The sequence below is a fragment of the Mya arenaria genome, chromosome 14 (assembly GCF_026914265.1).
Source record: "Mya arenaria isolate MELC-2E11 chromosome 14, ASM2691426v1".
Classification (NCBI taxonomy): Eukaryota; Metazoa; Mollusca; class Bivalvia; order Myida; family Myidae; genus Mya; species Mya arenaria.
The window spans coordinates 14,229,477-14,242,287 of NC_069135.1; the positions used below are offsets into that span (position 1 = coordinate 14,229,477).

A 12,811-nucleotide genomic window follows, 5' to 3' on the forward strand; every position below is an offset into this window, starting at 1 on the left:
GTTTCGTATATTTTACAGTCAATGTGAAACTTCCGAAAATCAGGCGTATGAAATATTTTATGTTAACAAACATTTATAAATTCTTCATTTTGCTTAAATAATATTTCATTGTCATTTAATTAAAAAAAGATGTTTTTTAACGTTAAAGCAAAATCCTACGTCAGCAATAAACCTTCATTATTAATTTTTACCTAAGAATAATAAACGTAACATTCCTTTGACAATACTGGAAGATTTTCAGTATCAAATAAGGACTTAAAAATTTAAAATATTAAGTGTTAAATTAAGACCGTGCTACTGCTATATCGGAAGCCATACGGTTTCATTGTGGAATTGAGAGATTTTGCAGTTCTATGGGAGGAAATCACACATTTATCATGCATGATGCCCCCATTGATTGGTGAGTGCTTGAACATCTCTGGTTTTATGTGAGCCTTGTCTGCCTCTTAACAATGTCACTTCTTCATTGGTTTGTCTCATACATTTGAAAGCTTTGATAACTTATTTTGTCTGTGCTTAAATGAAAGTAACATTGCTTTTGGCTTTTGATTTAATACCAAAAAATTGTTTGAGTTCAGTACACTTCTGTTGATGAGAAGAAAATGAAGAACATTCTTTACTTGTTATGTAAGCCGGATTTCTCTCTTGTCTGTTCCCTAAATAGTATGATTTTTAAGAACTTTTTATGTTATATACTTTTTCCGCTATCTTTTCTTTATACATGAAAATAGTTACTCTACCATGAGTGTTCTATGTTATGTATAAGGAAATACTTTTATTCATTTTTTTTCTTTTGTTTGATTGACAAGTGTACATTTTTGTAGATCTTTATGAAAGTAAACAGATATTTGAGTATTTTTTAATGTTATCCATTATTTCATATGCACATCTACATTGAGAGATTGAATGATATTTCAAGCACATGGGCTCTCCTTCTTACACAGTGGTACATGTGGTTTGGTCCAGTTCCCTCAAGGGTTTGCACAGATAACTGTCATCCAGATTATCTACAATGTAGCCAGTAACTGTCATCCAGATAGTCTACAATGTAGCCAGTAACTGTCATCCAGAAAGTCTACAATGTAGCCAGTAACTGTCATCTGGATAGTCTACAATGTAGCCAGTAACTGTCATCCGGATAGTCTACAATGTAGCCAGTAACTGTCATCCAGATAGTCTACAATGTAGCCAGTAACTGCAATCCAGAAAGTCTACAATGTAGCCAGTAACTGTCATCCAGATAGTCTACAATGTAGCCAGTAACTGTCATCCTGATAGTCTACAATGTAGCCAGTAACTGTCATCCTGATAGTCTACAATGTAGCCAGTAACTGTCATCCTGATAGTCTACAATGTAGCCAGTAACTGTCATCCTGATAGTCTACAATGTAGCCAGTAACTGTCATCCTGATAGTCTACAATGTAGCCAGTAACTGTCATCCGGATAGTCTACAATGTAGCCAGTAACTGTCATCCGGATAGTCTACAATGTAGCCAGTAACTGTCATCCTGATAGTCTACAATGTAGCCAGTAACTGTCATCCTGATAGTCTACAATGTAGTCAGTATCAAGATAGTCCACAAAGCAGTCTGTAACAAGATAGTCTATAATGAAGTCTGTAACAAGATACTTGTAGTCTATAATGAAGTCTATAACAAGATAGTCTACAATGAAGTCTGTATCAATATATTTGTAGTCTATAATGAAGTCTGTAACAAGATAGTCTACAATGAAGTCTGTATCAAGATACTTGTAGCCTACAATGAAGTCTGTAACAAGATAGTCTACAATGAAGTCTGTAACAAGATACTTGTAGTCTACAATGAAGACTGTAACAAGATAGTCTACAATGAAGTCTGTAACAAGATATTCTACAATGAAGTCTGTATCAAGATACTTATAGTCTACAATGAAGTCTGTAACAAGATAGTCTACAGTGAAATCTGTAACAAGATAGTCTACAATGTAGTCTGTAACAAGATAGTACAGTGAAATCTGTAACAAGATAGTCTACAATGTAGTCTGTAACAAGATACTTGTAGTGTATAATGAAGTCTGTAACAAGAAGTCTACAATGTAGTCTGTAACAAGATACTTGTAGTCTACAATGAAGTCTGTAACAAGATAGTCTACAATGAAGTCTGTAACAAGATACTTGTAGTCTACAATGAAGTCTGTAACAAGATAGTCTACAATGTAGTCAGTATCTAACTTTGTCTGGTATTGGACCATATAGTACACAGATGTAGTCAGTATCCTTCTCCATCTGGTGATAGTCTTTAGTGTTGTCAGTTCCAATATCCGGCTCATGTACATCTAGGAGAATAAACCAAGAGCAACCTTTCATTGCATTACACTAGCACGATCTACTGAAACTCTGAATGATCCACACAGTGTTTTCTATATGTTGACAACTGTGTTCATGTAGCCAGTGTAGCAAGCGTGTGTCACAAGGATCATATAGCGAGTGTTAGCAAGTGTGTGTATGGTTTGCTGTGTTGCCAGAGTGGGTAGTGACCTGCAAGTAATGCCTGTTCACACATAAACTCTGACCATTGTGCGCAAAATGTTGCCATTTACCCTGTTTATGATTTGGAGTGAAGAACAATTCAATTAAATTTTTGTTATGAAGTAAACGCTTTATGTACAGGGTAAATGGAATGCTATTTTGAATAAAGGTATAAAGTTAAAGAAGAAGAATGATAATTAAAAGATATCTTATAAAATGATAAGAATCTATATAAGATATCTCTTTAAGAGTTAACGTGTAAGATTAGCGAGTATCTGTTTCTGTGTTTGTGTCATTTAACGGTTCTGCTTTGTGAATACTGACATAGGTGTTTGTATTTTAAGGCCGACGACGTCGCAAGAGGCATCGCTTTGCTCGGAGCGTGCCCGTGTTTCCGTCAGGCCCGACTGAGCCCGTTAAACTGCATTTCCCAAATGGACCCACCTCTACTTCCTCCCCCTACATGATGGTGCAAAAACTGCCAGTCATAAAGGTCCATATCATTAACCACGGACAATAGTGTCAGCTTTACATTATTTCTCTCTCATAGATAGAAAGAAACAGGTACTATATTATTTGTATAAAGCATGTCATATCCTAACCCAACCCAGCCTTAGTTTCAATCACAGTTACTCACTTGTTGCTTGCATACCAGCCAACAACACAGCTTTCTTATATTACTTGCTGCATCACAACAGTAGATTAGAATAAACCACCATATAATCCACACCCATGTAGATTTAGATGCCCCTTCCCCTTCTGGGGTCATCAAAAGCTAGTCCTTGTATAATGGTTGACATGTATACTTGATGTAAGCATATTCAGTTTTCAACTGTTTTTTTACTGAAGTTTTTTGTAAAGAAGCAAGTTTGAACCTATTGAATTCTTAACTAGCACTAGCATGTTAACGCCAACTGAGTCACATTCTGGATATTGACATGCTTTGTACAAGTATATCGTTGTATGTGTGAACAGTTATCGCTTTTTAATGGCTTTGGGATTTACAACCATGATGGCAAGCCTAGCCCTCTCCGTGCTGTTGTTGTAGACCTCTGTGTAATGGTTGATCCCTCCTAAGGCACCTCCCTACATTGCTAGCTCACTGTCCGCGGCGTCGAGTATGCTGATTCTGTTTTTGTTTTGTTGTGTGCTTCCTTCCAGCTGCTATGTATCTAGACTTTGATTTCTGGCTTTGAAAGTTGCTGTATTTATCGCTGCTTCTGCTTTGTCTCGGATCTTATCACCTATCCAATCTTTATGCTTTATATTGGTGCTTTGTATTGGTGGTAGCTGAGCCCCGATGTTTATACTCTAGATGTGTCTACTACTCTCTGTGGAAGCAGCAGTTTCATTTACTCATGTCATTTGATGTTTTTTGTACATTTTGTTATTTTATTATATAATACTTTTTTCTGGATCTGTGTGACTATGTACTATAGGATTTCGCTATTTTGTACATTCTAAACGAAAGTTAATGTGTGGATGATATTGTGACTATAATATATGGAGACGTTTTGTAGTAAGCTATGTTGTAACTCAATATAATACTAATCTGATATTGTATGTATTTTATTTGTGTAGATGTTTTTATAATTCATAATGTTAGTTTGTTTAACTGGATTTGTAGTTAGCATTATGTATTTAACAACTTTATTTACTAGATTATATAGTTTTTAGTATTATTACCAAAATTTGCTTTTTTAGACATTTATATCTTGTTTGAACTAAGACAACTTAACAAGATCCTGAGAGACAGACAGAAAGAATTGACACTTTTTCATTTTTCTAAAAAAAAGCTTTTAACCGTAGTTATTGTTCATGCATGCATGCGTTTTAATTTGGGTTATTATTCACCTCAAATGTTAGATATAACAATACATTCTCCTGTACATGTAGAAAGTTGTATTCCGTATTTCAGGTTCGCCCGGGCTGGCTCACAAGCTCTTTCATATAGGTACTTGGCTTACTAATAATTCTTCAATGTGACTTATATATCCCATGTAACCGTGCATGAAACTGCAAAATGGTTTCTGCAAGCATTCTCCGCTTATACAAGCAGTAGAGAAAAGTCTTAAATTAAGGCTGCGTTACCCCAAACATTTTGCAGTTGTTGATTGAAAGAGGAAGTAGTGCATATATTTTAGCAGTATGGCTTGTTTTAGTTATCACTTGCCTCTTTGGGCATTTATCTGTGTATTTTTACTTATCTATTAACTGTTTTACACAAAACAGATACTTCCATTGCCGCGATTGCTGATATTTTCTTTGCTTTATTCACTTTGTTCACATTTATTATTACCACTAACCTACACACTCTAACATTTTTGTAACACTTTTCTATAACTATTATTTGTGAACAGTTTCTTGTCCTTGTTTTTGTTGCTGTATTTGTAATCAGTAACTATGCCTAACATTCTTGTCTGTATTTCGAAGAAAAATAGTGGAGGTATTATCATAGCCTTGGTTTCATTGTCAGCGATTACAGGTCGCGTGCAAAATCTTAAACCTTGACCATTATTAAAAAATTATTAAAGATATTAAATCGAAGCTTAGAACACATGTTCAATTGAATACATGCCCAACGTGTGTCAACTGCCAAGGCTTAAGACTCTGGCTTTAATTGTATGCCCCTTTAACAATTGAGTTATGCCCCTTTAACAAATGGAAAAAACCACAACCGGTGAGCGTTTGCCTTAGCTCCTCAGCACTCTTGTTATGCTTGTATCAAACTAGTAAATATATGTTTAAATTGTTGCACAGAACTTAGAGTATAGAGTATACCATAGAGTATTGTTTTGTTAAAAAATCAAGCAGTTAAGTAAGTTTAGCATAAACTTTGTGTTCTTGTGTGTTGTCCTACATGCAAGTGAGTGATAGTAATTACTCGTTTTGTTTTCCAGGGAAATCGTATCCTCAAGGTAATAAAGTGGTCTTGCCTCCCCCATGCCCCTTATCAATCATGCAAAGTACGCCCTCTCTAAGAATATGAATAACAAACAGTGCATGAGAGACCTACGTCAGAAACTCCAAATGGCGACACTTAGCTTAAAGCTTTATCCCGCCTTACAGTAGGCTGCATGGAAGATGCAAAAACATCTAATCAGACTTGACATTAATGTCCAACTAATATTGAAATGTTTTAAGGATCAGCCTCATACTGGAGCACTCATTCATTTCATTGTACAGTGGAAACTCACTAAACCAGATCTCCATAAAACCGGAAACCTCGGGATACCGGACTTTTTTCAGAGTCCCGGTTTTCCCCTTCTATTTTCAATGTAAAATAATCCCTACAAAACCGGAACCTCGGGATTCGGGATACTGGACAAAAAATTGAGAAAATTTGTTAGTTGTCAAACCGGACTTATATTTGTTCAAGCATGTCAAAATGATTTTGTGTATTAGGAATTCGCGAATCGCGTGTCACTTTGTTTTGACAGCCGGTCCGTCGTTAAATATTGCACCCATGATGTTGTGTTAACTCGATAATCAGTAATGATGATTGCGCTGTGGATTGACTGCCGCGCGATAATCAAAGGATAATCAAACTTGTGAAAAGAAAATTGATTGAAACATTAATTTGTTTGTTGCAGAAAATAAAGAACTAGAAACGGTTATTAAGTGATCATTTTGGAGGGTTGTTTTATCTAAGACTTCAAATTTGAGCGGTGCGTTAATTAAACTATCAAACATACTTAACAAGCATTAAATTACGCGAGTTGTTTTATTTTAAGACTTGGAAAAAAAGATGATTATAAAAACCCAGAAATGTTTAATTATGTTTATCACTTTTGCATGTGCTTTAATCATGTTTCAACCTCGTCTAAACGTCAACTTCCCTTTAAAGGTTAACGCAGTTAATATTTTGAGTAAACTTACTCCGTACATCAAATCCTCACTAAACTGGAATCCTCACTAAACCGGAAATTTTGCCCAGTCCGGACCTTGTCCGGTTTAGTGAGTTTCCACTGTACTGTACAGTTTCTGTAATGTATGAATTTTACTTCATGTGTAAAAAGTGTAATTTTTAGCTTGTTTTTGACAGATCAAAATTTTAAACCCTCTAACAGGTAAAGACCAGAATTTTTTTTATATGGTTTCAATGATTAATTAATTATGGTTGTTATAATTGTTCTATGTTTTTTTTATAGCTGTTATAACTTAGTGCTTTATTATCTTCTATGAAGAGGTTTAAGTGTCCATTAAATTTTATTTTTTTTGTTGAAAATACATGTTAACTCCATTTCACCACTAAAATTCTTCCAAAGTGTAACAAACGTTACAAATGTGTTAGTTGCTCAGCTCGGAGATATAAGAACTCATTATTCTTTACTCAGAGAGAATTGATATGATGCTTATGTACCTATCAACGTTTTTTCCCACCGAGCGGGGAGGGGGCAGGCTTAAAGGGGATTTAAGATGGCGGGGGATTCCCTGACAGGACCATTAAGACCTCCTCCTGGTAAATAGATGGCCAGATTTAAGACTACATGGAACACGTCCTAACACTGTGATCATTTTCCCTCCCCTATTGGGTCAAAACATAGATTATGTCAGCCTTAAATGATAACCTTCTTTGTTTTACAAAATAATTATTTAATCCAATTATCCAAGTCCGCATGCATTTGATTTACAGTTATGATTCAATATATCGGGGGGAGGTTCGGCATCATATCAATGGAAAAAATGAGCAGCTGGCCAAGCTTATGTCTTCCCTGTATATTAACCCCTGTTCTTGTTGATTGTTGTTCTTAACCACTTTTTACCTAAGAATAATGAAACAACAATGTTAGGGTGCAGTAAGTTCTTTGACTGGTGCATTCTGTCAGTCTTAATTCAATGGTTTTCGGCATTTTAAATGTGTCTATTAAGTCACGATTTCAAAAACAGCATTTAATTTCAAAACCATTTGACAGAATGTATCATTTATGTTGATATCATTGGTGAAGATTATATTTTCGATTTTACTGGTACTGACAATGGTTTCATCTTTTTATTGTAAAAAGTGTAAGTAACTAAATGTGGCCCATTCTAATACATCCTCTTGTTACATTGAGACAGTTGCTTGCTTTTTTGCTTTGAAGGCGTTATAAATGGATGTTGCATAACTCAAGTATGCAACATTCTGTAATATTGGCTGGTCTTCAATCCTTTTAACTACATTTTTGCCCGTATTTCATTGACTGAATAGTACCTAAATATTAAAAAATATATAAATGTTTTTAGTATGAAAATCTTCACTTTTGCTTACATAACTTGACCAATGACAGCCAATTAGGCCAGAGAACAAATATCTTGATTCCCATCGCCACCAAATCCAACATAGTTTGGCAAAAATCTGTTCCTGACAAGAATTTATTGAAAATTGGCACTTCTAACAATTGTTACCTTCACACTTGTTGTCCTTTTTAAAATCTGGATGGGAATCTAAGATTTATTTTTACCGGCCTACTAGCGCAATGTTAACCTAGCCTTATTAACTCACAACTTGTAACCTCTATTAACAGGTGTGTACCCGCTAACCGAGAGCACCTGGGCACGAACCTGCCTAGATTGCGGCAATGGCATGAACTTACATTTAGATAACATTAATCCATTCTGTAAGTGCCGCCAGGATGGGATCAGGCTTTCCCCTGACCCTCAGGAGTCGGCAAGGTCTCTAAGGGCGAAAAGTGCACGAAACCCCGCCTCTCGCTCTCATAGTCGGTTAAGTCCCCGTCCGCCAAGTGCTTCAGGGATCCAGCGACAGAGGTCTGCAAATCAGGGCTTTGATAATATGCCAAACCATCTGGACACTTCCAAAAAGGTGTTGCTGCGATACACAGATGCTGGGATACAGCGGCCAATAACTCCTCATCTTTACACAGGCCCAAACTCTTTACCACGGCTCGTGAGGATATATTGGTCGACGGGTCGGACAATACCATGAACTTTCTGTTTCTCAAAATTCTTCAATCTTTATTGATACGTCCCAGTTAAATGGGGCCCTTTCTATTGTCTCTCATGGATTTTGTTCAAAATAAAGAGCTTCTGATAGTGTCATGTGTATATGTTATATTACTTGTTGTATTTTTGTGTGTTGTTAAATAAGGGATGAATCCTTAATTGTTATAAGGAGTATGTTGAATTATAGAACTATATTCTATGTATACAGGTTGCACCTATATGTTCTGTTTGCCTAGCATGATGATACTGTGATATCTTTTTGATTATTAATTAAGAATTCAGTGCCAAAAAACTGAAATCGATAAAGTTATATAGGTAAAAGTTTTACATAATTGTAATTTTACATAATTGTTGTTATTATATCAATAATAATGTTATTGCGTGAATTTTACTTTTCGTATTCAGTATTAAATCATGTGTGGATGTTTAGCCACGTTCACATTTGTTGAAGTTTTGTAACGATCATTGTTTTAAAAACATTTTATCCTGTGATCTCCTATGACTAAGAGCTGTTATGTTTCTGTTAATTGAATGGATTACTTAAATTTATTGAAAAGTAAAATTAAAAACGTATAGAATTATATCAAAGCATATTCTGTTTTATCTTTATATTTAAATTGTAATACAGAAAATCTTTAAATGTTTAATCTTTAATGGAATGTACACAATTATAAGTTTAAGTTTTTAAATAATGTATACAATTTTTGGACTTCGTTGAATTGATGCTTCAGATGATATTGCTATTATATTAATATAAATTTATATGAATTGGCCAATGTTTTCTCCATGTCCAAACAGGTGTGTATGCTTCCCACAGCACGTTGTTGAAACCAATTTACAGGCAGTGCATTTATGAAAAGAAAATAGTTGTTGTAAACGTTATTGATAAATAGTAAAAAAATAGATGGTTCACGCAGTCTGATGATAATCATGGAAAAGAAAAATATCTTTTGATGATTTGTTTAAATTGATTTGGTCTGAACTTTTGAAGTATTTGGACTTAAATATATCTGTTGTAGTGTTTTACGAGTTTTTGTTGAGATCGATATTTGTTATATTTTGCAAATTTTATCTAGAACATGCTTCGAAACTAATAAACATTGTTAACAAAGTTGGGTTTTTTCTGTTATTATTATTCTTAAAGTTAAACACTCCCTTCTAAAACCTCAAACCCAAACTGTTCTTAGCCATGTTTGAATGAAGTCTGAGCGACACTGAAGTAAAGATTTATGTTATGTCTAACTGATGGACAAGTTATATTTGCTCTGGGGGGTTTTCAGTGTGGCTTTTGAAAAAAAAAAAGACTGATAGATTGGCTTAATAGCCAGATACCATGAAATTTGGTCTCGTTTAATCTAAGCACAAAGATATAGAAAATTACTAGACTCAAATGAAACAAACAAGAACCAAGGGGATGGTCTAGTATGAACTGTTGAGATATTTTTATTCAAATAAATATCGTGATAACCTAATACACAAAATGTCTATATTAGAATGAATATACACTTATAAATATACATTACTGATTAAAACTTGATTTGGGACGAATGTTTTTCAAGAAATATTAAAGTTGTTAAACACTTAAAAAGGACACAATATCAATACCAGTTTGTCATTCTCTCAACTTTACATGGCATTGCTGTTGTAGTTTTTTTACCTTTGGTAAGAGATGTCATCAGTGTGTGCAAACATATGGGTTGGATACAGATTAAAAACACATGCAAGTATTTGAAAACAATTCAACACAAAAGCAAGTATTAAGGGCTATAACTCTTGACTGTTTGGCTTGATCTTGCCAGTTATCAACTTGACTTGAGACCCGGGCAAGATTGGATGAATGTTTTAGTTAGAGCAGAAAGAGCTTATAAGGCCATATAGCGCAATTCATGGGGCATTACTCTGGGGTGTTAAGCCATTTGTAATTGAATTTATATGCCCACACTAAAATTGTGTTTTTATGGCACACAAAGAAGGCACATCTCTACACTCAAGGTCAAGGGTCACACTTGAAGTGCAAAATGCTAACTTTCATAGTGTCAGTGTGAAATGCCTGTCGATGCCTCTAAACTAGCCTCTGGCGGTTACCTTTTCATTACTAAATGGAAACTTGGCTGTTGTTATCTGCTTCATTGATTTTAGGTTGTAAGAACTTCAGTAAGTTATGTCCCCCTGTTTTTGCCCTGTCCGTCAGTCCATACATCACACTTTGTTTTTGCTCAATAATTATGGAACTCTTGGACCCAGAAACTTCATACCAGTACTTAACAGTAGTATGCAGGTTGGTCATGACCAGAAGATGACCCCTAATGATTTTGAGATCAGTAGGTCAAAGTTGTGTTGAGCTTAAGGTGAAAAAAAAGTTTCCTCTCAATAACTGAAGATCCCTTTGGTCCAGCAACTTCATACTTGGTATGCGAGTTGGTCATGACTAGTAGATGAATCCCAATTATTTCGAGATTAGGAGGTCAAAGGTAAAGATCATGGTGACCTTCAGGTGAACAACAATATGTTGACAGTGACCTTCAGCTGAAAAATGGTTTCACCTCAATAACTAATGGTTTCCACCCAGGAACTTCATACTTGCTATGCCAACTGGTCATAAATAGTATATGGCCCCTATTTCTCAATGTGCGATATCTTGAGGTGAATAACCATTTTCCACTCAATTACCGGTACTGAAGAAAGTTTAGGCAGAGGAACTTCGTACCTGGTATGTGTGTTGGTCATGACTGGTCATCGATTTTGAGATCAGTAGATCAAACGTCAAGGTCTCAGTAACCTTCAGGAGAAAAAAAAAACATTGGCAGTGAACTAATGCTACACAAGAGCTATCGTAAGACAGCGCGCTTGACTACGGCGCTTTGACTTAGAAGTGAATACAATAATTTTATATGTGCCTGTAAAAAGCAATACAATAGCGGTCACAGATAGCTATAGCCCCCGCCTCATGGGGACATTTTTTGTAACGAAAGCCAATCAATGGTAAGGGTAGTTACTCAGGAACATAAGAAATGCGTAAAATTAAGAAAGGGCAATAACTCTTTCAAAAATGGTCAAATTGCAAAAGCCTGACAATATGCCCTGCGTCACTATATAGTCATCAATCTGTGAAAGTTTGGTAGAAATCACATGAAAAACGTAAGAGGAGTTGCGAAGAAACCAATTTTAAAAGTAAAATAAACAAAGGGCAATAACTCTTTCAAAAATGGTTGAATCGCAAAAGCCCGACAATATCGCTGCGTCACTATATAGTCATCAATCTGTGAAAGTTTGGTAGAAATCGCATGAAAAAACATAAGAGGAGTTGCGAAGAAACCAATTTTAAATGTAAAATAAGCAAAGGGCAATAACTCTTTCAAAAATGGTCAAATCGCAAAAGCAAGACAATATGCGCTGCTTCACTTTATGATCATCAATCTGTAAAAGTTTGGTAGAAATCGCAAGAAAAACGTAAGAGGAGTTGCGAAGAAACCAATTTTAAATGTAAAATAAGCAAAGGGCAATAACTTTTTCAAAAATGGTCGAATCGGGAAAGCCCGAAAATATTTGCTGCTTCACTTTATGATCATCAAACTGTAAAAGTTTGGTAGAAATCGCATGAAAAATGTAAGAGGAGTCGTGAAGAAACCAATTTTAAATGTAAAATAAGCAAAGGGCAATAACTCTTTCAAAAATGGTCAAATCAGGAAAGCCCGACAATATGCGCTGCTTCACTTTATGATCATCAATCTGTGAAAGTTTGGTAGAAATCGCATGAAAAACGTAAGAGGAGTTGCGAAGAAACCAATTTTAAATGTAAAATAAAAAAGGGCTATAACTCTTTCAAAAATTGTTGAATCGCAAAAGCCCGACAATATGCCCTGCTTCACTTTATGATCATCAATCTGTGAAAGTTTGGTAGAAATCGCATGAGAAATGTAAGAGGAGATGCAAAGAAATGAATGTCAGACGGACGCACACACGCACGCACGCACGGAATCGCGCCATCCATTACTATATCCTTTTCAAGGCGGGGGATAAAAAATCAAATTAAAAAGTAAACAGTGACCATAACTCTTGGGAGCCCATAACACAATCTCATGAAAGGTCTCTATAAACTCTTTATATATACCAAGTTTGCTCGCAATATGTCAACGCTTACTTAAGTTATTCAATACCAACCATTTTTCTATTAATAGTAACTTTGACCTTGACCTTGATCCTATAGGCCTCAAACGCAATCCCATGAAAGGTCTCCATAAACTCTTCCTATAAACCAAGTTTGGTCACTAGATGTCAAACCTAGCTAAAATTATTCCATACATACGGTAACTTTGACGCTGCCCTTCCACCAGCCCGCCCAAACAATGACACAA

At 35.4% G+C, this 12,811-nt stretch overlaps 1 protein-coding gene across 11 annotated transcripts in view; it reads left to right on the forward strand.

The window, feature by feature from the left end:
- Positions 1-9,561, forward strand: part of LOC128217143 (uncharacterized) — a 32,964-nt gene extending 23,403 nt beyond the window's left edge. For 2 of the 11 annotated variants that reach the window (XM_052924057.1, XM_052924058.1), the window contains 2 exons: positions 2,855-3,003; positions 5,411-8,159. In XM_052924057.1, coding sequence (XP_052780017.1) covers positions 2,855-3,003; positions 5,411-5,491 — 230 coding nt within the window. In that variant the 3' untranslated portion in view covers positions 5,492-8,159. Of the gene's footprint in view, positions 1-2,854; positions 3,075-4,428 lie in introns of all 11 variants that reach the window. The other 9 variants (XR_008258193.1, XR_008258194.1, XM_052924056.1 and 6 more) reach the window with 9 other exon arrangements.
- The last annotated feature ends 3,250 nt before the right edge of the window (positions 9,562-12,811 follow it).